The sequence below is a fragment of the Nicotiana sylvestris genome, chromosome 8, assembly GCF_000393655.2.
Source record: "Nicotiana sylvestris chromosome 8, ASM39365v2, whole genome shotgun sequence".
NCBI lineage: Eukaryota > Viridiplantae > Streptophyta > Magnoliopsida > Solanales > Solanaceae > Nicotiana > Nicotiana sylvestris.
Genome location: NC_091064.1, coordinates 40011439 through 40037593, shown reverse-complemented (window position 1 = coordinate 40037593; position 26155 = coordinate 40011439). Strand labels below are relative to the sequence as shown.

At 41.6% G+C, this 26155-nt stretch overlaps 3 protein-coding genes across 3 annotated transcripts; all 3 read left to right on the top strand.

The window, feature by feature from the left end:
- Window positions 1–721: 721 nt before the first annotated feature.
- On the top strand, window positions 722–2002 carry LOC138874935 (uncharacterized). Its single transcript, XM_070153735.1, has 2 exons — window positions 722–1155; window positions 1270–2002. The coding sequence occupies exons 1-2, from the start codon at window positions 722–724 to the stop codon at window positions 2000–2002; spliced, it is 1167 nt and encodes a 388-aa protein (XP_070009836.1).
- A 22542-nt stretch (window positions 2003–24544) lies between these two features.
- LOC138874934 (uncharacterized) lies at window positions 24545–25012 on the top strand. The gene has a single exon (XM_070153734.1). It carries the CDS (start codon window positions 24545–24547, stop codon window positions 25010–25012), a length of 468 nt encoding a protein of 155 aa, XP_070009835.1.
- A 509-nt stretch (window positions 25013–25521) lies between these two features.
- Window positions 25522–25854, top strand: LOC138874933 (uncharacterized). Its single transcript, XM_070153733.1, has one exon. It carries the CDS (start codon window positions 25522–25524, stop codon window positions 25852–25854), a length of 333 nt encoding a protein of 110 aa, XP_070009834.1.
- The last annotated feature ends 301 nt before the right edge of the window (window positions 25855–26155 follow it).

Sequence of the window (26155 nt, the reverse complement as noted above, 5' to 3'; positions counted from 1 at the left end):
ATGTCGAGGGATCAAAATTGATTGAGCCAAAGTGGATGCCATTTTGAAGATGCTTGAGCCTTGGGATATTTATGAATTGAAAAGTCTTCAAGGAAAGTTAACATACCTTAGAAGATTCATCTCAAACCTAGCTGGGAGGTGCCAACCCTTCAGTCGCCTCATGAAGAAAGGCGTTCCTTTTAAGTAGGACCAAGCTTATAGCAATGCCTTTGAAAGTATCAAAACTTACTTGATGAAGCCTCTAGTTTTGACAACCCATATACTTGGAAAGCCGCTGATATTATACATTTCAGAACAAGAAAGGTCTGTTGGAGCGTTGTTGGCCCAAAAAAATAGCAAAGGAAAATAAAATTCCCATTACTACTTGAGCAGGATGATGACACCAAATGGGCTAAATTATTCGCCAATCGAAAAGTTATGTTCGGCACTAGTCTTCTCAATCTAAAAGTTGAAGCACTACTTTCAAGCTCATGTCGTTCGTTTGGTTTCTAGAGCAAATCCCATCAAATTCGTGATGTCAAAACCTTTCCTTAATGATCGACTAGCAAGGTGGTACCTCCAGTTTCAACAATTTGAAATTGTGTACATCCCTCAAAAGGCTATAAAAGGACAAGCGTTAGCGGACTTCTTGGCAGATCACCATATACCTGATGATTAAGAGCTAACTGACAAACTACCTGATGAGGACGCAATGGTCATTTAAGTTCAACCTCCATGGAAGATGTACTTTGATGGTGCTGCACATCACGGAGGAGCTCGTGCTGGTGTAATATTTGTCACTTCTCAAGGTGAAGTTCTACCCTACTTTTTTATGTTGACGCAACTCTACTCTAACAATATTGCTGAGTATCAAGCACTAATACTTGGGATTGAAATGGCTGTCGAAATGAAACGGTTGCAATGTCAAATGTTTGGTGACTCTCAGTTGGTGATCAACCAGATTTTAGGTAGTTACGAGGTCAAGAAACCTGAACTTCGCCCATATCATGGTTATGCTAAAAAATTAATGGGGTGGGTCGGTAACGTGACTATTCAACATGTGCCAAGAAAAGAAAACAAGAAGGCTGATATTTTAGCTGCCCTAGCTTCATCATTAACCCTGCCCGATCAAGCGCAAGTTATTGTTTTCCAAAATTTGGGTAGTACCGCTGCCAAGTGAGGCTGAAGGTGAAGAAAATAAACTCAGGTATCTTGTCGCTGTTTCTGAAGATGAGAAAGAAGAATGGCGACAACCTATTATTAACTACTTAAGCTGTGGGATACTTCCAGAAAATCCGAGGAGAAGGACTGGAATCCTTTGCCGTGCACCTCGGTTCCTTTACTACAAAGATACTCTATACAAAAGGTCATTCGAGGGAGTACTCTTGCGATGCTTGGGGGAAGAAGAAGCACTCCAGGCTTTGCAAGAGGCACATTCTGGGTATGTGGATCACACTATTCTGGACCAAAGCTCCGCTTCCATATAAAAAGGATGGGATATTGTTGGCCAACAATGGTAAAAGATTACTTGGACTACGCTCAAAGATACAAGTCTTATCAATTCCATGACAATTTTATTCATCAACCTCCTGAAGTGTTGCACCCGACTATTGCATCCTGGCCGTTTGACGTTTGGGGATTGGATGTTGTTGGACCACTTCTAAAGTCCTTTGGTGGGCACCTATACATCATGGCTACAACTGACTACTTCTCAAAATGGGCTGAAGTTGTTGCTCTTAAGGAAGTAAAGAAGGAAAATGTTGCAAGTTTCATCCGAGTAAACATTATCTATCGCTTTGGCATTCCTCGTTACATAATAATAGATAATGGCAAGCCGTTCGACAATAGGTTTATGAACAATATTTGTGGACTCTTTGGATTTAAGCAACATAGCTCTTCTATGTACAATGTTGCCGTCAATGGTCTAGCCGAGGCATTCAACAAGACTCTGTGCAACTTGTTAAAGAAAGTCGTCTCCAAATCCAAACGGGATTGTCTTGACCGTATGGAGGAAGCTATGTAGGCATATAGGACAACTCACCGCATGCCAAGAAAAGCGATCCCATATGCACTCGTTTATGGAGTCGAAGTCATCTTGCCACTCGAGCGTCAATTACCTTTATTACGACTGGCTATTCAAGAAGGGATCACTGATGAAGAAAATGCTCGACTTCTATTAGCAGAGTTGGAGGCTCTTGATGAGAAGAGGTTGGAAGCTCAATAGAGTCTTAAATGTTGTATACGGTAAAATTGGAGGGTCCAATTTTCGATCATTTTAACGCCCAGTAAGCGCGTTGTCGAAGGCTCGAGGCTACGATCAAGACTCACACTCTAAGGGCTATCAACGCCCGACCTCGGGGAAATGAAAATCGATGGTTATGATGAAAAAGTGGGAAGTTCCCAAGGCGCGTAGCTAGAGACGGCAAAGCCTAGTGGGCTAGTTCAGACCCGGATCAAGGCTTTAAATGGCTGTACCAGCCCTATATCTTTTCAATAAATGCATTTGTACTATGTTGGGATTCCCCCTGGTATATAAAGGGGATCCTTGTCATTTTGTAAACATCTATTGCTCAATATTAAATACACAAAAACATTCTCTCTTCTCTCTAACATATTCTCTTGATCTCATTACTTGCATTTATTACTTATATTCATCGTGTTCTATTTATTGTTCTTCATTTGTTGCTTATTATTGGACATAAAGAGTCGTCATTGATTTTATTATAACTGTTAGTTGTCCATCAACTACCCTTGGCGGGACATCAGGCTCGATCCCGAGGCCCCAAATAAGCAAGCTCGAGGCCCCGATTATCAGCCATTCAGTTTGGTTATCATCTTGTTTTCAAGCTCTTATCTTGTTTCCAAGTACCTCACTTAGCATCTATTGCCTAAAAAACTAGTATAAAAATAGATCACGTATTTTTAGAACCATAAATCAAATTTAATTGTAATTACCATTTTCAAGGTAAACAGTTTGGTGCCAACCGTGGGGCTAAAAATAATAGTGATTATTTTCTTGCTGGTTTTACTACATAACGCAAGTTACCTTTCACACTTTTTCTTGTCCAAGATCTTTGATTTCAGGTCAAAATGTCTAACTCAGTGAATGTATATGAAAACAATGGTCTTGAGGACCACGAGGAGAATGGTGTAGCTATTCCAGGTATCGGTGCACCGTCACTAAACCATGGGGACGCACCAGAGCCAATCCCCATAGATGTGGTCTCACGCGATGCCCAACACATCGATATAAGCTCCCACACTAACATGAGCGTACATCAAGGGGACCAACAAAAAGCTCAGAAAACCCCAACTAGGGAAGAACGGGAGGTTAGCCTTCACGTTATTTTTGAAATGTTACAAGCACAACAACTGGTGATTGCTCAGCTGTAAAGTTACCAGAAAACTCCCAACATGGTAGCACCGGGGATGGCTGCCCCAGCTGAGCAGGTACCAGATGTTGATACCCAATTTTTTTCTATATATTTTTAAAATGACATATATGTGCATATATAAGCACCCCAAAGGGTTTTGGCATTTTTAATGATTTTTAAATCAATTTGTGGCCTATTTTTACATCATAAAATCCCAATAATTATTCCCAAAAAAAACTTGCCATTTTGAAAAATAATTTACTTTATTCTCATAATTACCTCAAATATAGTCGGCATGATTTTTTTTCATATTTTTACAAATTCGTCTGGTATTTTAAAACTAAATTGCATGTAATTGCAATGCTAGCCTCTTTAAGATTTAATAGCATTTTTCTTAAATATAAATTGATCCCAATATTTTAAATTAAGGTTTACATATTATTTATTAACTCAGTACCTTTAATTTTCTTTTAAAACATTTTTACTATTTTTATAAAATAATAGGGGGAAAACTGGCTATTTCAATTTTAGCCTCAATTCGTTTCAATTTTAACCACAATTCCATCTCAATCTCAGCCAACTTCAAGCCCAAATTGGACCAGCCCAATTCAAATTTAACCTGACCCCCTGACCCATTAACTAAACCGTCCATTTGTATCTTCAGATCCTGGCCGTTGATCATTTTGATTAACGACCCTCATCCCTCCTTTCCTTTTCAATTTCGAACGACCTAACCCTATCTCTCATTTCTCTTCGACCGCTGCCCTCAAACCCTCCCTTTATCTCAAATGCTCTCTAACACTCAAAAAACCCTAGTCGCCTTCCTCGTGTTCTCCGACCAAATCTCACCGGAGTCCATGGATTCTCAGGCATGGACGACCTATGCTCACCTCCCTTCACCCCCAAATCATGGTTGTTCGAGATTTTGAGGTTCGACCTCAACGATGCCCGTTTAGATCCTCCACAGATCTGAGGTCCTATGGCCTCTCCGGCTCTGTTCCGACGTGTTCGAGCCTTAAAAAAGCATAGCTATGGCTCAGACCTGTTCGAGACCAGACCCATTCCAAGTCTTCTCGTTTCTAGGGTTTCTGAGAAACCCTAAAGCTGTTCGAGGTTCCTTTTTCTTTTATTTTTCTTAGATATGTGGTAAATCTGTGTTATACTCGAAGTTTTAAAACTTTTCCCCAATTTTTCTTTTTCAAAACTAGTCTGTTTCGATTTAGGGTTTTCAAAAATTTTAAAACGACTTCTGTCTCTTCTTCTTCTTCTTCTTCTTCTTTTATTTGTGTGAATCTGTATATGCCATGTTTCTTACGAGTTTTTCGCTTATGTCTTATGTTTTTTCCTCGCATATATTCTCCTATGTTCTTGTGTTTTGCCGTTATTACGCATGTTCTTCTGTTTTTGTGTTTTGTTCTTTCTCCTACTGGGTTCTATAAGCATGCTTTATGTGTCTCCCTCGCATATCCCTCTATTGTATTTTTTACTGAGCTTTTGCTCCTTGCCTGCCTTTACTGGATTTTTTGTTTAAAGCCCTAAGCATGATTCTTCTACTGTTTTCCTAATGGGGCTACCCCTTTTACACTTAAAAGGGATATACACAGAAAGACTTCGAACTTTTCAATACTTTCTCAACCTCTAGTATTGAGCACTCTGCTCCTCTTCTCTTTCTACTTTCTGAAACATTCTTGAGTTCTCTTTGAACTCTCAAGTATTTGCTGAAGACTCGATTTTGCTCCTGCTGACTTCTGGCTGTTTACTTGCTTTTGTTGTTCTGCTATTCTAGTACTTGCAACTGGTATATCATTCTTAGTTAAATAATGCCCCACTAACTATGTGTTTATTTCCTAGCCTGTCATGCTCTCTCTTTCACCATGTGTTTACATCTTAGTCTGTTATGCTTTCTTTCCTTATGTTTCTGCAACTCTGTGTGTACTCTTCTCATGTGAATCCTTTTCCCTTTTCCCCTTTGTATGTGAGTATAGTTCCAGCCATAACAACACTTTGATATTGCTGTCTATGACTCTGAACTGGGTTCTTTGAACCTCCTAACTCAATCAATTCCCACTCCCTTATCCCCTTTATGTGCTTGAGCCTGGACCTGAGTCTGGTGGTGTCCTAATCACCATCCAGACCTAGGTTTGACCCTCAAGGGTCTGCTCCTAACTTGTTTGACCAAACCAAATGGTCAGGGGTGTGCCAGTCTGCACCTGTGGCTGGGTATGACCACCATTTGTTATGGCTCCCTAATTCCTTTTCACTTTGCACTTACTCCTAGCTCTAAGTTCTGCCCCTCTCTTGCAAGCCATGCTTTGGGACCCTTGAGCTCCCACTGAACTTGGATGCCTGAGGGCTAGCTATTCCGCACTGCACTATTCTAATTCCAAATGGTATCCTAAGTGTAAGCAATGCCGGGAATCCTTGAGATTCCTTGGAACTTTGAAACACTTTGGATAAAGAGAAGGCTTGGGAAATCCGGAATTGGTTAATCACATGTTATTGGACATTAAGATTGAATTAGGCTGCTCGGATCTAGCTGTTAGTTTTTAATGTATTTATTTTCTTTCTTTTGGTCTGTAATAATTTGTATAAAGGATTTGGGGAATATAGTAAAAGGGTGTGGGAGGGGTTTTACCTTCTTGCATCAGTAAGGGTAGAAACCATGCTTTAGGATTTTAATTTTTCCTGCCTATAGGATTGTTCAATGTTTCTGATTCCACATCACCTAGAGACCATGCCTATAGGGTCAACGCTTCATTGTGTTACAAATCACATAGAAATCATGCCTATAGGACTTAACGTTCATGTAATCAATGCATATAGAGATCATGCCTATAAGGAATGCATATGCATTAGGCAAACTGTAGGGTTAATTAACATAATCATCTTTTACAAGTTCAATAACAGGTTTTAAAAAATCAAGATAGATATCATGCCTATAGGATTAGCATTAAACTCGTCTGATTCGCTTAAAGTAATAATAATCTATTAACTGGTCCCTAACGTCTTAATAGAACAACGATTTCAGAAGTCTTAATTCTTTGACAAAAACTCTCTTGACTCAGTATGCTTTTAAATCCCTCAAATCGGCATCTTTTTCTGAAACAGTTTCTTTCTAAACATCCTGCCTAAATGTTTTACTCACTGAAATTGTCTTTTAAAACAGTTGCGACTTACCCTTTCCTTAGATATTTCTATCTCTAAAACTCTTTCACAACCATTTCTGTGTTTTATTTTTACTGCAGTCTATACTTTCTTTTCAAAACTCCTCTGCATTAGACTACTTTTTCCTGAAACCAGTACCCTTTAAATCACTCGCTTGAAATACCTTAATTTCTAACAATTGGATCCAAGTTTCCTAATGCAGACTTTCTATCTAAACATATGTGTTGAACCAGTCTGTTCGCCGCTTAATTTTTAACTTAAGACCAAATCAGTATATGCTAAGACATGCTAAACTAAGTGTTGTCTGATTTAAGGGGTTTATTTGAGCCTTATTTGCCTGTTTACTCATCTCTTTATTTGATATTTGTTTTGATTGTCGAATTAGAATTTTATCCTTTGAAACCCCATAAAGGCCCCATCCCTTTCTTCCCTCCTAGGATTAGAAGTCCTAATGCCCCAGGACTGATAGGTTTGGACGGGTACTAGCATGCAATAAGTAAACGAGACTGATCGCGTTTAAATACCTTAACGGGGTGGGAAGGGTAGATGTGGATATGATGACCGATGCGCTAATATCACATGCGACCCCTCTTCTGAGGAGTGATCGCTGGGTATTGCATTGAATTCATCCATATTAATTATAAACTTAGGACCCCCCTCCCTTTATTTGCTTTCATCACTTCTTGTAAAACTGTTCAAATCTCTTTTTTCATGAATTTCTGCCCTCTCTACTTACCTTCAAAAATTTTCAACTTGGTCGCAATGTTATGTGCGAATCCTTATTTGAGCCTTGATTATTTACTTGTAAAGTCACAATTATAAAATGGCCGGGAACCACACTAGTGGATCTTGAGGGGTGCCTAACACCTTCTCCTTAGGATAATTTCTAGCCCTTACCCTAATCTCTGGTCTCTTCATCTCAAACCCTTCTTAAAGTGTCCTAATGCACTATAATCATTAGGTGACGACTCTTCAACTTCTAAACCCAATTCTCGAAAGGGAATAGAGTTGTTCTCCCAATGTCGTATACCCGATTTCTGACCCCCACGGTTAGAGAAAAGGGGGCGTCGACAGCATGGCGACTCTGCTGGGGATTTCTTTAGGCTTTTACCATTTCATGTTGCTTGTGACTTTATTATTTCATTAATCGCTTTATTTATTTATTGTCCTTTATTTTTTTCATTGCAAAAACTGACTTGGCTTTTCATGTCTTTTTCTTTTTTATTTAACTGCTTCCCTTTACTACTCTATTTCAATATTGTTGTAATTACTGCAATTATTGTAATCATTTATCTTATGAACGTGAAAATACATGTCAATTTGTTTCATTCTTGTAAACTGCATATTCAACATCATATTCCACTCGTGCCAAACAAACACCATAGCAACGCTTATAATGAGTGGTTGCGCTCTTCCAATATTATCACCCTTTAAATTCGGCAAAGGCGTATTTGCGGTAAAACCAGTCGATCAGCGGTGCAGTCGACGGTTTCGTGCCTTTCCCCCTTGAGTTGTCCGCTCAAGGGTACCTGTTTAATACCCCAATAGAAACCTTACTCTGTCTAACTGTGCATGCATCATGGTCAAACCTAGCCGAGTCAGTTATGTTGTCCACATAATGACTCATTAAGATAGCCTTGTCCAAAGTCCATCGGGTTTTCCCTGAAACCCAAACAGACACCTACATGTTCTGTGCATTTATTTGGAGAACTAAATGCTTTTTATGCTGATTATTGGTATTAAATAGTCGAGTTCGGTGGGGGTGAGGTCTTAACCCTTTTGTTTTGCAGAAAATGAATGACAAAGTTCCTGACTTCGGTATGGTAAACATACCTTCACTCTTGCAGACTTGGTGGAGAAACCTCCCATTGAGCAACCAAATCAACGAATGGAAAGAGAGAGTCACCAAGGCTAGTGAGAAGCTAGAATACCTGGAGTACATCTTGCTGGAATTGGAAGGGAAAGTGAGGAAAAGAGTCATCGACTGTCAAAATGTTGAGGAAGGCAAAGGAGAACGTCTGGCGATAGCATTTTTACTGGAAAATCTACGCGAGCTGGAGGACTTGATCAACGAGAACATTCAACTTGAAGAAGGTCCTTTTGGGACCAAGTAGTTAGGAGTCTTTCTTTTCGCTTTTAATGTAACAAGGCTAATGGCCATTAGTGACATTTTTACTTTCCGCTATTTTAGTGTCGTTTTGGGATTCATCTTATTTTTATCAATAAAATGAGGCACTTAGCATTATAAGTTCTCCAAGCTAATTTGTCTCTAGGCCTACCTCAAGCACAACGAGGCACCCAAATTAGGATGCGATTTATATTCTTGCACAATGTGTTTAAATATTGCAACATTTTCTTCTCATAACTTGCACTAACTTGTTACCTTTTTGTTTTTCTTTATTTTTATTCCCCTCCCCAAAGGTTAGTTCGTGCATTCTGGCACCATCATCATACAGTACGAGATCCAAGGGCCCTCCACCTCCACCTCCTCCTCCTCCGAGTCCTATCCGAAACAAGAGCAAAGGTAGAATGGGAGATTCAAGCGCCAGAAAGGAAATTGAAAGAGTTGAAATTTCTCAGGGTACCCCGGTTGCTAAGGAAAATGCTGCCCAACTTGAGTAGAAACTGTTGAAGTTCCAAGAAGAACTGGATCAAGTTCGGAACTTGGCAAATTTATCATTCACTCTCACCGCTCCTGATGTCAACTTTCCAAATGCTCAAAATCCCGCACCTCCACAGAACACCCCACAACCACAGATGCAACCCACCCATGCTCAACATTACAACACATGCCACACTCCACTACCCATTCCTGAACCACTAAACACCACAAATGACCACCCCCACAACACTCCCATCTACGTAGATACCATACCCCACTACACTCAACCAATCTCAAGTGCACCCGAGTCTGATGACAAGGACTCTCTTATCAGAAACTTGGCAGCAGAACTCAAGAAATTGACCAGCCGAGTCCAGGGCATGGAAGGAAACAAAGGCATAGAGGGGCTAAATTATGAGGACCTCTGCATTCAGCCAGATGTTGAACTTTCGGAGGGATACAAACCTCCAAGTTCGAAATGTTCGATGGCACGGGAGATCCCAGAGTCCATTTAAGGACATATTGTGATAAGCTGGTCGGAGTCGGAAGGAATGAGAAAATCTGTATGAAACTCTTCATGAGAAGCCTGAAGGGGGATGCTTTATCCTGGTACATCAGTCAGGACCCCAAGAAATGGACGAGCTGGGTAGGTATGACATCGGATTTCATGGATAGGTTTTGATTCAATACAGAGAATGCACCGAATGTATTCTACATCCAGAAGCTGAAGAAGAAGCCTACCGAGACATTCCGCGAGTATGCTACCCGTTGGAGATCAGAGGCTGCTAAGGTCAGGCCGGCCTTAGAAGAGGAACAGATGAACAGATTCTTCGTCCGGGCTCAAGACCCACAATATTATGAGAGGTTGATGCTGATCGAGGGCTAAAAATTCTCCGATATCATCAAGCTGGGAGAAAGAATTGAAGAAGGCATTAAGAATGGTATGGTTACTAATCTTGAAACATTGCAGGCCACCAACAAGGCTTTACAGTCTGGTGGCACGTCCAAGAAGAAGGATGTCAATGCCGTGATGGTCGCACAAGGAGCCAAATCACCACTAAAATACCACACCTACCCGTCACCTCCACTTACATATCAGCCTATCCCGAATTACCAAGCACCCGCACCCTCTTACCAAAATCCACCACCCGTTTACCAATCATCTCCACCTCCTGCATATCAATCCGCTTCACCCAGATACTCTCAGCCTGCACCTATTTACCAAGCTTATAATGCCCAACCTCCTCACTACCAATCACCTCCCACTCACCAAAACTTCCCTAAATCCAGACCAAATTTTGACCGCAGAACTCCCAGACAATATACAGCCATCGCTGAGCCAATTGACCAGCTGTATGAGAAACTTAAAGCTGCTGGTTACGTCTCCCCTATGCCTGCCATAACTCCAGAAAATCCTTCCCAGTAGATCAACCCTAATAAGACCTGTGCGTACCATTCCGGCATGAAAGGTCACACCATTGACGAAAGCCGCTCGTTGAAGGACAAGATTCAAACTCTGATCGACAATAAGGTTATCATAGCAAAGAAGCCTACTCCTAATGTCCGCAACAACCCTCTACCTGATCACAGAGGTGGGGACATTCACATGATCGAGATCGAAGATGACTGGGACCCCAAGAGATTGATAAGACTGATTGCTGAGGATGATGACCCAAAGAAACCGGCAGTCACACTTAACCCGATTGTTGCACAGAACCAGCCCTCCAGGGGCGATGAAGTAAACATGTCTATACCTCTCGAATTTGAAGCACCTTCTTCTGCGAAGGTGGCCGGGCCAATTGAGGTTGAGTTTGGGGTTCCAAAGGCACCTGTACCCTTTGAAGTTATTGTGTTACCACCGAGGGTACCCATGCCTATAGCAATGTCAGACGTAACACCGTTCCACTCAAATGCCATACCATGGGATTATACAACTGAAGCAAGGAGGAAAGGAAGGACCAAGACGGGAGAAGCAATTGCTGCGCAGGGTATAACCAGAACAGGCAGGGTTTACACTCTAGAGCACCAAGCTGAGTCCAGTAAGCAAGCCCCGGGACGGACTACTGAAACTGGTCCCAATGATCTTTGGAGGAAAATACAAGCTAAAGAGTATTCGGTCGTTGAGTAGTTGAACAAATCACCGACACAGATCTCCATCCTAGCTCTTCTACAGAGCTCTGACGCACACAAAAATGCCTTGATGAAGATATTGGGCGAAGCTTATGTGCCCAGCAACATAACTGGGGGCGAAATGGCAAATATGGTAGGACAAATACCGGAAAGCCACAAAATCACCTTCCACGAAGATGAACTACCGCTGGAAGGACTGAGTCACAACATGGCCCTACATATCACCGTGCAATGCGAGGATTACTTCATCACTAGAGTCTTGATCGATGGAGGCTCCAGCCTCAACATCTGTCCGTTGATAACTCTCAGAACATTGGGAAAGAGCCTGCACGAGATCAAAGATGGGGCCATCAATGTCAAAGCCTTCGATGGGTCCCAAAGGTCTACTATTGGAGAGATTAGCCTATGCCTGCAAATGGGGCCAACCTGGTTCGACGTTGACTTTCAAGTGATAGATGTCCCAGCATCCTACAATTTGCTGTTGGAACGACCATGGATCCATGTATCTGGAGTTGTAGCATCGACCCTGCATCAGGCAGTGAAGTTCGAATGGAATCACCAAGAGGTGATCATTCATGGCAATGGTAGCAACCCCATATATAGTCGCCAGACCATCCCGATGATTGGAGGCAGAAGGAGAATAGGCGGAGAAACATACCACCACATTGAAAGAGTCAACGCTGTAGACAAAGATTAATGGTGGGATAACAAGATTAAAAGTATCTTGAATTGGTGTGGATACGAACTTAGAAAGGGACTCGGCAAAAACCTCCAAGGAATTGCCAAACCCGTCAAGCTGAAGAAACATGGCACTACATTTGGTTTGGGGTATGAGTACACTTGGGAGGAGTTCAATAACTGGTCGCCACCATGGCGCGGTCCCTACTACCCACTGGAGCACCCGATACCTCACCTGGAGCAAACTTTCCAGCCGATAGATACTATATATGGGTCGGAGGAAGATGAAGCATTGGCAGCTGTGAAGAATCTGTTCCTGGAGGATGATGATATGGATTGCAGTGTTATTTTCGAGGAGGAAGGGGAGGAAGGCCCTTCTATACAAGCTGTGAACCGAGGGGAACACCTCACCAATTGGTTGGTCAGGACCACCAGGGCTCAGAAAGCTTCGGGGTAGCAAGGCTAAACCAAAGCAACATGCATCACATTTTTACTTTTTACAAGCTGATTTTATTTCCGCATTGTCTTTAATTTTAAAAAGAGCTATGATATTCAAAACAATTATGAATCTAATCGAAGCATTTCAGTTTATTATATATCTCGCTCTTATTATTTTCCTATCATTCACTTTATTTTACACAGCATTACTATTACTTGCCTTGATGATTTGCAACGAGACAACACAACAAACGGATACGGACTCAGAAGAGGATGATATACCGGAAGAGGTCGTTAGAGGAGTTGAGAATTTTGAAAATAGGCCTAACTTGGGTGAAACTGAGGTCGTTAATCTGGGAGATGCAGAGAATGTCAAAGAAACGCGCATCAGCGTTCACCTGCCACCATCAGAAAAGAAAGAGTACAAGGAGTTCCTAAAGGAATATGAAGACATATTTGCCTGGTCATATGATGATATGACCGGTCTCAGCACATCCATTGTAGCTCACAAATTGCCAACAGACCCGGCATGCCCACCAGTATCCGCCAAGCTCAGGTTCCCTTGCACCAATAATATGGCTGAATATGAAGCCTGCATCTTGGGGCTCAAAATGGCTATTGACATGAACGTTCAAGAGTTGCTAGTGATCGAGGATTCAGACTTGCTCATACATCAGGTTCGAGGAGAGTGGGAAACCAAGAACTCTAAGATACTTCCCTACTTACATCATATACAGGAGTTGAGGAAAAGGTTCACAAAGACAGAATTTCAGCACGTCCCCAGAATCCAGAACGAGTTTGCTGATGCATTAGCTACTTTATCGTCCATGATCCAGCATCCAGATACAAATTTCATTGACCCCATCCTAGTAAAGATTCATGATCAACCAACTTATTGTGCCCACGTTGAGGAAGAAGCAGATGGAAAACCATGGTTCCCTGACATCAAGGAGTACTTGACAATGGGGGAATATCCAGGACTTGCCAACGCTACTTAGAAGCATACACTTCGTAGGCTATCCAACAACTTTTTTCACAGTGGAGGAATCCTGTACAGGAGGACTTCCGATTTGGGTCTACTAAGGTGTGTCGAAGCAAAAGAAGCATCCAGGCTATTGGACGAGGTGCATGCAGGGACCTGCGGCCCGCACATAAATGGTTTTGTCTTAGCAAAAAAGATACTCCGAGCAGGGTATTTCTGGATGACTATGGAAACAGACTGTATCCAGTTTGTTCGCAAATGCCATCGCTGTCAGATACATGCAGATATAATAAAGGCGCCTCCAAATGAGATTGCTGCGACAAGCTCACCATGGCCATTCGCCGCTTGGGAAATGGATGTTATCGGACCTATCGAGCCTACCGCATCAAATGGGCATAGGTTCATCCTAGTGGCAATCGATTATTTTACCAAATGGGTTGAAGCAACATCATACAGGGCGGTCACTAAGAAGGTTGTGGCGGGTTTCGTCCGCGACCGCATTGTTTGTCAGTTCGGGGTTCCGGAATCAATTATCACCGATAATGGTTCCAATCTCAACAACGACTTGATGAAAGCAATGTGTGAATTTTTCAAGATCAAACACAAGAACTCTACAGCCTACAGGCCGCAGATGAATGGAGCTGTGGAAGCAGCCAACAAGAATATCAAGAAGATACTAAGGAAGATGGTCGAAAGGCACAAACAATGGCATGAGAAGTTATCATTCGCCTTATTGGGATACCGCACTACAGTCCGCACATCGACCGGAGCAACTCCTTACATGTTGGTTTATGGTACAGAGGCGGTCATCCCCGCCGAGGTAGAAATCCCCTCCTTAAGGATCATACGAGAAGTAGAATTGGATGATGCAGAATGGGTAAAAGGCCGCTACAAGTAGTCAGCCCTTATAGATGGAAAAAGGATGAATGCGGTTTGCCACGGTCAGTTGTATCAGAACAGAATGTCTAGAGCCTTCAACAAAAAGGTTAAGCCAAGGAAGTTTACACCGGGGCAACTGGTGTTGAAGAAAATCTTCCCACATCAAGATGAGGCCAAGGGGAAGTTCTCTCCTAATTGGCAGGGTCCGTACATGGTTCACCGGGTTATAATTGGAGGAGCCCTTATTCTTGCGGAGATGGATGGAGAAGTCTGGCCGAAGACAATCAATTCAGATGCAGTGAAGCGATATTATGTGTAACCACTTATGATTCCCTTAATGATGTAATTTGAACTACGCCTAACCTGATTCCCGTTTAAGAGGGGATACGTAGACAGCCCTATGGGTTCGGTCATAATTTAATAAAAATTCCATTTTTCCCGCTATTGGAACTGGGGCAGAATTTTGAGGAGGACCCTCAAAATTCCGAAGTTAATTTTAGTTCATGCATCACCAGAAGTGCCAGCCCAGTAAACTGGGGCAGAATTTTGAGGAGGACCCTCAAAATTCCGGAGAAAAGGGGTTGCAATGTCTTGAACCACGTCGCATTCGTTGGTTCATCTAAAGAAAACTATTTTTGATTATATATTTACTAGAGCATGCATAACTATTATCCGAATTGCTATTGTTTAGCGACACTACCCCAATAACACACAACGTCAAAGGCCCGGGGAAGACGAACTAACCTTTCCCCTTACAGAACTCAGATTTTTCTTTGATGCAGGCACTCGACTCACAATATCGTCAGGTATATTTATGAACACATACTTTCCCAAGAATGCAACTTCTCAGAATCATCACGTGCCCGCAATCGCTATCCATACACAATCTCCCCAGCAGTCATATTGTCGTAATCGGCTATCAGCTAAGAGATCTTACTACTAATCATCCTTTTACATCACTGCATCGCATAAGGCTACATTTCTGCCTTCCGAGGTTAAGCTCTACCTCTATCTGCATCGCATAAGGCTACCTTTCTGCCTTTCGAGACTAAACATTGTCTCCATCTGCATTTCCCTGCATTGCGTAAGGCTACCTTTCTGCCTTCTGAGGTTAAGCTCTACCTCCATCTGCATCACATAAGGCTACCTTATCTTCCTTTCGAGACTAAGCTCTGTCTCCATCTGCATTTTGCATAAGGATATCTATGTACCTTCCGAGGTTAAGCTCTATCTCCATCCTGCATAAGGCTACTTATCTGCCTTTCGAGACTAAGCTTTGTCTCCATCTGCATTTTGCATAAGGCTACTTATCTGCCTTTCGAGGTTAAGCTCTACCTCCATCCTGCATAAGGCTACTTATCTGCCTTTCGAGACTAAGCTCTGTCTCCATCTGCATTTTGCATAAGGCTACTTATCTGCCTTTCGAGGCTAAGTTCTACGTCCATCCTGCATAAGGCTACTTATCTGCCTTTCGAGACTAAGCTCTATCTCCATCTGCATTTTTGCATAAGGCTACTTATCTGCCTTTTGAGGTTAAGCTCTACCTCCATTCTGCATAAGGCTACTCATCTGCCTTACGAGACTAAGCATTGCCTCCATCTTGCATGGCTGAAACATCGCCACTTTATTTTTCGAACGGTTGAAATATCGCCACCTGCATTTAAATTCTCGCTTTGGCTGAAAGATCGCCACCCTTTGCATTCATTTGGCTGAAAGATTGCCACCTTCTCATGGGTGGAAAGATCGCCAACTTATTCAAAGGTGTCATAGTTCGGAAGCACCATCGACATAGCCCGAGAACACCATTTCATGGCCTGCGAATCTTTACTTTTATGCTCTTCATGGCCCAGGACATCATAGTCCGAGGACGTCATCCTAACCGTCCGAAGACAACATTCATGGTCCAACGGGAACTTGCATCATGTTTTAATCATGCACAATATATGCCGCTTTGCTCATTTGCAGGTACACCGGCTAGTAAACGACCGTCTCAACAGGAGCGATCCCGCTCCGGTCCTCCGCAGCCTATTCGACTCCAAACACCTTTTCAAATCTAATCATTTCCGTCTTTTTGAATCTCCATCGACACACTCCGTCAATGGTTTCTGAACTACATATGGCCTGATTCCTATAAAACCAGGGATATGTAGGCAGCTCAGAAGCCAGGGCTCAGTCAAAACTCTTTTAAATCACCGATCCGGTCAAAATTGGCCATCTTGTCTTTACCCGACAACTCTTTCATCCTCCTCGGGTAAAGAGGGGCAGCTGTTGATACCCAATTTTTCCCTATATATTTTCAAAATGACATATATGTGCATATATAAGCACCCCAAAGGGTTTTGGCATTTTTAATGATTTTTAAATCAATTTATGGCCTATTTTTACATCATAAAATCCCAATAATTATTCCCAAAAAAAACTTGCCATTTTGGAAAATAATTTACTTTATTCTCATAATTAACTCAAATATAGTCGGCATGATTTTTTTTCATATTTTTACAAATTCGTCTAGTATTTTAAAACTAAATTGCATGTTATTGCAAAGCTAGTCTCTTTAAGATTTAATAGCATTTTTCTTAAATATAAATTGATCCCAATATTTTAAATTAAGGTTTACATATTATTTATTAACTCAGTACCTTTAATTTGCTTTTAAAACATTTTTACTATTTTTATAAAATAATAGGGGAAAAATTGGCTATTTCAATTTTAGCCTCAATTCGTTTCAATTTTAACCACAATTCCATCTCAATCTCAGCCAACTTCAAGCCCAAATTGGACCAGCCCAATTCAAATTTAACCCGATCCCTGACCCATTAACTAAACCGTCCGTTTGTATCTTCAGATCCTGGTCGTTGATCATTTTGATCAACGACCCTCATCGCTCCTTTCCTTTTCAATTTCGAACAGCCTAACCCTATCTCTCATTTCTCTTCGACCGCTGCCCTCAAACCCTCCCTTTCTCTCAAACGCTCTCTAACACTCAAAAAACCCTAGCCATCTTCGTCGTCTTCTCCGACCAAATCTCATCGGAGTCCATGGCTTCTCAGGCCATGGACGACCTATGCTCACCTCCCTTCACCCCCAAATCATGGTTGTTCGAGATTTTGAGGTTCGACCTCAACGATGCTCGTTCAGATCCTCCACAGATCTGAGGTCCTATGGCTTCTCCGGCTCCGTTCCGACGTGTTTGAGCCTTAAAAAAGCATAGCTATGGCTCAGACCTGTTCGAGACCAGACCCTTCCAAGCCTTCTCGTTTCTAGGGTTTCTGAGAAACCCTAAAGCTGTTCGAGGTTCCTTTTTCTTTTATTTTTCTTAGATTTGTGGTAAATCTGTGTTATACTTGAAGTTTTAAAACTTTTCCCCATTTTTTCTTTTTCAAAACTAGTCTGTTTCGATTTAGGGTTTTCAAAAATCTTAAAACGACTTCTGTCTCTTCTTCTTCTTCTTCTTCTTCTTCTTCTTCTTCTTTTCTTTGTGTGAATCTGTATATGCCATGTTTCTTACGAGTTTTTCGCTTATGTCTTATGTTCTTTCCTCGCATGTCTTCTCCTATGTTCTTGTGTTTTGCCGTTATTACGCATGTTCTTCTGTTTTTGTGTTTTGTTCTTTCTCCTACTGGGTTCTATAAACATGCTTTATGTGTCTCCCTCGCATATCCCTCTACTGTATTTTTTACTGAGCTTTTTCTCCTTGCCTGCCTTTACTGGATTTTTTGTTTAAAGCCCTAAGCATGATTCTTCTACTGTTTTCCTAAACCTGTATTACTTGTCTCTCCTGAACTTGTTTAAGCAACAAATCTTTGCCTAAATGTATTCCCTGTATTTCGAATTTGCTTTCCTCTTTGCTTATTCTCCCATGAGTTTCTGAGAGAGGCTATTGAGCCTATTCTACTTGTTGTTCTTCGCCTATGTATCTGATTTGAGTCAGAAAACCCTAGTGTTGAAGGCTTTTTGACAAGCTTGGCTGTGTTCTTGGGCTAGGGTTCCATTCAGAACCCTGACCCTCTTTCAAAGACTCACTTTGAGTCTATGAACCTAACTTTCCTTGCTACTCTAATTTCTTTGCTAGTGTTGCAACAACTCTCTCTTGTCTCTGTATGGTTTTTATATGACTTTATCTTCTTTCAAAAGGCCTTTGGCCAGCCTGTGAATGATGCCGAGTCCCTTTTCAAAAGGGTATGATTGATTGTTAATGATTTTCTTCCAATTAAGTTTCTCTTCACCTTTTCGTGGTTGGATCCATTCATGCCAAGGCTCAAACCTTGATTTTTACTGGCTGTGATTGATTGCCTTCCCTTATTTAGCCCAAACCGTGTAATGTTGAACTATTTCCTTAAATGAATTTCCATGTATTTACTCCTGTTATACTGCCTTAGAAAAGATTTAAAATCAAAATCCTTTCCTTATTTGTCATGCCCGTTTGAAATTAATCCCTTGGTTGAAGGGAAATCTGTGTGATTGACTTTCAAAATTATTTTCTTACCTTCTTCTCACTTGTCTTCTGCAATATAAAAGGGGCTACCCCTTTTGCACTTAAAAGGGATATACACAGAAAGACATTGAACTTTTCAATACTTTCTCTACTACTACTTTCTCAACCTCTAGTATTGAGCACTCTGCTCCTCTTCTCTTTCTACTTTTTGAAACATTCTTGAGTTCTCTTTGAACTCTCAAGTATTTGCTGAAGACTCGATTTTGCTCCTGCTGACTTCTGGCTGTTTACTTGCTTTTGTTGTTCTTCTATTCTAGTACTTGCAACTGGTATGTCATTATTAGTTAAATAATGCCCCCTTAACTATGTGTTTATTTCCTATCCTGTCATGCTCTCTCTTTCACCATGTGTTTACATCTTAGTCTATTATGCTTTCTTTCCTTATGTTTCTGCAACTCTGTATGTACTCTTCTCATGTGAATCCCTTTCCCTTTTCCCCTTTGTATGTGAGTATAGTTCCATCCATAACAACACTTTGATATTGCTCTCTATGACTCTGAACTGGGTTCTTTGAACCTCCTAACTCAATCAATTCCCACTCCCTTCTCCCCTTTATGTGCTTGAGCCTGGACCTGAGTCTGGTGGTGTCCTAATCACCATCCAGGCCTAGGTTTGACCCTCGAGGGCCTGTTCCTAACTTGTTTGACCAAACAAATGGTCAGGGGTGTGCCAGTCTGCACCTGTGGCTGGGTATGACCACCATTTGTTATGGCTCCCCAATTCCTTTTCACTTTGCACTTACTCCTAGCTCTAAGTTCTGCCCCTCTCTTGCAAGCCATGCTTTGGGACCCTTGAGCTCCCACTGAACTTGGATGCCTGAGGACTGGCTATTCCGCACTGTACTATTCTAATTCCAAATGGTATCCTGAGTGTAAGCAATGCCGGGAATCCTTGAGATTCCTTGGAACTTTGAAACACTTTGGATAAAGAGAAGGCTTTGGAAATCCGGAATTGGTTAATCACATGTTATTGGACATTAAGATTGAATTAGGCTGCTCGGATCTAGCTGTTAGTTTTTAAAGTATTTATTTTCTTTCTTTTGGTCTGTAATAATTTGTATAAAGGATTTGGGGAATATAGTAAAAGGGTGTGGGAGGGGTTTTACCTTCTTGCATCAGTAAGGGTAGAAACCATGCTTTAGGATTTTAATATTTCCTGCCTATAGAATTGTTGAATGTTTCTGATTCCACATCACCTAGAGACCATTCCTATAAGGTCAATGCTTCATTGTGTTACAAATCACATAGAAATCATGCCTATAGGACTTAACGTTCATGTAATCAATGCATATAGAGATCATGCCTATAAGGAATGCATATGCATTAGGCAAACTGTAGGGTTAATTAACACAATCATCTTTTACAAGTTCAATAACAGGTTTTTAAAAATCAAGATAGATATCATGCCTATAGGATTAGTATCAAACTCGTCTGATTCGCTTAAAGTAATAATAATCTATTAACTGGTCCCTAACGTCTTAATACAACAACGATTTCAGAAGTCTTAATTCTTTGACAAAAACTCTCTTGACTCAGTATGCTTTTAAATCCCTCAAATCGGCATCTTTTTCTGAAATAATTTCTTTCTAAACATCCTGCCTAAACGTTTTACTCAGACCCTGAAATTGTCTTTTAAAACAGTTGCGACTTACCCTTTCCTTAGATATTTTTATCTCTAAAACTCTTTCACAACCATTTTTGTGTTTTATTTTTACTGCAGTCTATACTTTCTTTTCAAAACTCCTTTGCATTAGACTACTTTTTCCTGAAACCAGTACCCTTTAAATCACTCGCTTGAAATACCTTAATTTCTGACAATTGGATCCAAGTTTCCTAATGCAGACTTTCTATCTAAACATATGTGTTGAACTAGTCTGTTCGCCGCTTAATTTTTAACTTAAGACCAAATCAGTATATGCTAAGACATGCTAAACTAAGTGTTGTCTGATTTAAGGGGTTTATTTGAGCCTTATTTGCCTTTTTACTCATCTCTTTATTTGATATTTGTTTTGATTGTCGAATTAGAATTTTATCCTTTGAAACCCCATAAAGGCCCCATCCCTTTCTTCCCTCATAGGATTAGAAGTCCTAATGCCCCGGGACTGATAGGTTGGGACGGGTACTAGCATACAATAAGTAAACGAGAGTGATCGCGTTTAAATACCTTAACGGGGTGGGAAGGGTAGATATGGATATGATGACCGATGCGCTAATATCACATGCGACCCCTCTTCTGAGGAGTGATCGCTGGGTATTGCATTGAAGTGATCCATATTAATTATAAACTTAGGACCCCCTCCCTTTATTTGCTTTCATCGCTTCTTGTAAAACTGTTCAAATCTCTTTTTCATGAATTTCTGCCCTCTCTACTTACCTTCGAAAATTTTCAACTTGGTCGCAATGTTATGTGCGAATCCTTATTTGAGCCTTGATTGTTTACTTGTAAAGTCACAATTATAACATGGCCGGGAACCACACTAGTGGATCTTGAGGGGTGCCTAACACCTTCCCCTTAGGATAATTTCTACTTACCCTAATCTCTGGTCTCTTCATCTCAAACCCTTCTTAAAGTGTCCTAATGCACTATAATCATTAGGTGGCAACTCTTCAACTTCTAAACCCAATTCTCGAAAGGGAATAGAGTTGTCCTCCCAATGTCGTATACCCGATTTCTGACCCCCACGGTTAGAGAAAAGGGGGCGCCGACACCAGAAAGATCAAGCAACAACGGGTCGGCAACCGACCCTGCCATCTTAAAGATGCTCGAGGACCTCACGAAGAGGATCGAGTCGGGCGAGAAAAAGATAGAAGCCAATGATAAGAAAGTAGAGACCTACAACTCCAGGGTCGATCAAATTCCGGGTGCACCCCCGATTCTAAAAGGTGTAGATTCGAAGAAGTTTGTATAAATGCCATTCCCACAAGAAGCGACCCCAAAAACCATTCCAAAGAAGTTCAGAATTCCCGACCTTCCGAAGTACATCGAAACCTCGGACCCCAACGAGCATGTCACTACTTACACTTGTGCAGTAAAGGGCAACGACCTAAAGGACGACGAGATCGAGTCCATCCTACTGAAAAAGTTCGGAGAGACACTTTCAAAAGGGGAAATGATGTGGTACCACAACCTGGCCCCCAACTCAATAGATTTATTTTCCATGCTGGCAGATTCTTTCATAAAGGCACATACTGGTGCCATCAAAGTAGCTACAAGTAAATCTGATGTCTTCAAAATCAAGCAGAGGGAGAACGAGATGCTGCGAGAATTCGTATCTCACTTTCAAATGGAATGAATGGAACTACCACCGGTCTCCGACAATTGGGCGGTGCAGGCCTTCACTCAAGGTTTGAACGAGCGAAGCTCGGTAGCTTCGAAGCAGCTAAAGCAAAACTTAGTCGAATATCCCATCATGACTTGGTCGGACGTCCACAACCGATATCAGTCAAAGATCAGGGTCAAGGACGACCAACTAGGAGCCCCATCGGGATCAGTATATCCTAGCAGGCTCCCTCCGAAGGAGTCGAAGCCGAATAAAGAGAGATACCAACCATACACTGAAGCTAGAAGAAATGCCCTGAGGTGCAACATACCCCACAATTACCAAAGAATGGATCGAGGCCAGAACCCTCGGGGACTTGTCAACAGAGCTGGATTTGATAGGTACACAGGGCCAGCGGAGACACCTCGCTTGTCGAAATACAACTTCAACGTCGATGTTTCAGACATCGTATTCGCCATTATTTAATCAGAGACACTAGGTGGCCAAGGCCTGTACAATCAGATCCTTCACAAAGGAACCATAACTTAGTGTGTGAATTCCACAACACGCACGGTCACAAGACCGAGGATTGCCGGCAACTCCGGGAAGAAGTAGCACGACTTCTTAGGAAAGGTCACCTCCGAGAGTTCCTCAACGACCGGGCCAAAAATCAATTCCGGGAAATTATCAAAATAAAAGGACACCTAGTTTGCCCAAAATTTGGAAGATCTCTAAGGATTTCCAAAGTCTGGTTCCTTCTAGAATAAGGCGACAAACAAAAGTCATGGTTTCATGTGATGAGGTACTAAAGGTAAAGCGATATACTGTGGTCTACACTAAAGAACGTGATGAAGACGAAGAAAGTGTGGGTTCTTCATATCATGTTACTGTACAAGGCGAGAATGGTGTTCCATCTTCAATGGAGGATAGTGCAGAATTGGAAGAAGTTTCACCGTGTTATCATATATCCTTCAACTATGGGGACCCTCAAGAAGATGAAGATGCGAAAGATGCTCCACCTGAACTTGAAGAAGGGGTGAAGACGACAGTTGATGCATTAAAAGAAGTTAACCTTGGCACCGATGAAGAACCAAGACCCACCTATCTAGGTGCTTTACTAGAAGTTGATGAAGAAAACACTTATATTGAGTTACTCAAAGAGTTCAGGGATGTCTTTGCTTGGAATTACAAAGATATTCCTAGCTTGGACTCGAAAGTAGCAGTCCATCACTTTGTAGTCAAGAATGGTGCTCGCCTTGTTAAACAAGCTCAAAGACGCTTTAGGCCTGACTTAGTTCCCTTGATTGAAACCGAAGTTAACAAACTCATCGAAGTTGGCTTTATTCGTGAAGTTAAATACCCAACATGGGTTTCAAGTATTGTCCCTGTAAGGAAGAAAAATGGCCATATTCGAGTGTGTGTTGACTTCAGGGATCTCAACAATGCATGCCCGAAAGATGAATTCCCGCTTCCTATTCCAGAGCTGATGATCGATGCTACTACTGGGTACGAGGAAATATTATTTATGGACGATCCATCAGGCTATAACCAAATTCGCATGGCGCCAAAAGACGAAGAGCTTACTACATTCCGTACCCCCAAGAGTATTTATTGCTTCAAGATAATGCCTTTTGGATTGAATAATGCTGGCGTTACTTACCAAAGAGATATGCAAAATATCTTTGATGACCATCTCCACAAGAATGTCGAATGCTATGTGGATGACTTGGTGGTAAAATCAAGAGAGAAGAGCGACCACTTGAAAGACTTGAGAATGGTGTTTGAGTTTCTCCAGAGGTACCAACTTAGGATGAATCCATTGAAATGTGCCTTTGGAGTTACTTCTGGAAAGTTCCTTGGTTTCATTGTCTGATGTCGAGGGATCGAAATTGATTGAGCCAAAGTGGATGCCATTTTGAAGATGCTTGAGCCTTGGGATATTCATGAATTGAAAAGTCTTCAAGGAAAGTTAACATACCTTAGAAGATTCATCTCAAACCTAGCTGGGAGGTGCCAACCCTTCAGTCGCCTCATGAAGAAAGACGTTCCTTTTAAGTAGGACCAAGCTTATAGCAATGCCTTTGAAAGTATCAAAACTTACTTGATGAAGCCTCTAGTTTTGACAGCCCATATACTTGGAAAGCCGCTGATATTATACATTTCAGCACAAGAAATGTCTGTTGGAGCGTTGTTGGCCCAAAATAATAGCAAAGGAAAAGAAAACTCCCTTTACTACTTGAGCAGGATGATGACACCAAATGGGCTGAATTATTTGCCAATCGAAAAGTTATGTTTGGCACTAATCTTCTCAATCTAAAAGTTGAAGCACTACTTTCAAGCTCATGTCGTTCGTTTGGTTTCTAGAGCAAATCCCATCAAATTCGTGATGTCAAAACCTTTCCTTAGTGATCGACTAGCAAGGTGCTACCTCCAGTTTCAACAATTTGAAATTGTGTACATCCCTCAAAAGGCTATAAAAGGACAAGCGTTAGCGTACTTCTTGGCAGATCACCATATACCTGATGATTAAGAGCTAACTGACAAACTACCTGATGAGGACAGAATGGCCATTGAAGTTCAACCTCCATGGAAGATGCACTTTGATGGTGCTGCACATCATGGAGGAGCTCGTGCTGGTGTAGTATTTGTCACTTCTAAAAGTGAAGTTCTACCCTACATTTTTATGTTGACACAACTCTGCTCTAACAATATTGCTGAGTATCAAGCACTAATACTTGGGATTGAAATGGCTGTTGAAATGAAACGTTTGCAATGTCAAATCTTTGGTGACTCTCAGTTGGTGATCAACCAGATTTTAGGTAGTTACGAGGTCAAGAAACCTGAACTTCGCCCATTTCATGGTTATGCTAAAAAATTAATGGGGTGGGTTGGTAACGTGACTATTCAACATGTGCCAAGAAAAGAAAACAAGAAGGCTGATATTTTAGCTGCCCTAGCTTCATTATTAACCTTGCCCGATCAAGCACAAGTTACTATTTTCCAAAATTTGGGTAGTACCACCGCCAAGTGAGGCTGAAGGTGAAGAAAATAAACTCAGGTATCTTGTCGCTGTTTATGAAGATGAGAAAGAAGAATGGCGACAACCCATTATTGACTACTTAAGCTGTGAGATACTTCCAGAAAATCCGAGGAGAAGGACTGAAATCCTTTGCCGTGCACCTCGGTTCCTTTACTACAAAGATACTCTATACAAAAGGTCATTCGAGGGAGTACTCTTGCGATGCTTGGGGGAAGAATAAGCACTCCAGGCTTTGCAAGAGGCACATTCTGGGTATGTGGATCACACTATTCTGGACCAAAGCTCCGCTTCCATATAAAAAGGATGGGATATTGTTGGCCAACAATGGTAAAAGATTGCTTGGACTACGCTCAAAGATACAAGTCTTATCAATTCCATGACAATTTTATTCATCAACCTCCTGAAGTGTTGCACCCGACATTGCATCCTGGCCATTTGACGTTTGGTGATTGGATGTTGTTGGACCACTTCTAAAGTCCTCTGGTGGGCACCTATACATCATGGCTACAACTGACTACTTCTCAAAATGGGCTGAAGTTGTTGCTCTTAAGGAAGTAAAGAAGGAAAATGTTGCAAGTTTCATCCGAGTAAACATTATCTATCGCTTTGGCATTCCTCGTTACATAATAATAGATAATGTCAAGCCGTTCGACAATAGGTTTATGAACAAGATTTGTGGACTCTTTGGCTTCAAGCAACATAGCTCTTCCATGTACAATGTTGCCGCCAATGGTCTAGCCGAGGCATTCAACAAGACTCTATGCAACTTGTTAAAGAAAGTCGTCTCCAAATCCAAACGGGATTGTCTTGACCGTATGGAGGAAGCTATGTAGGCATATAGGACAACTCACCGCACACCAAGAAAAGCGATCCCATATGCACTCGTTTATGGAGTCGAAGTCATCTTGCCACTCGAGCGTCAAATACCTTCATTACGGCTGGCTATTCAAGAAGGGATCACTGATGAAGAAAATGCTCGACTTCTATTAGCAGAGTTGGAGGCTCTTGATGAGAAGAGGTTGGAAGCTCAACAAAGTCTTAAAAGTTGTATACGGTAAAATCAGAGGGTCCAATTTTCGATCATTTTGACGCCCAGTAAGCGCGTTGTCGAAGGCTCGAGGCTACGATCAAGAC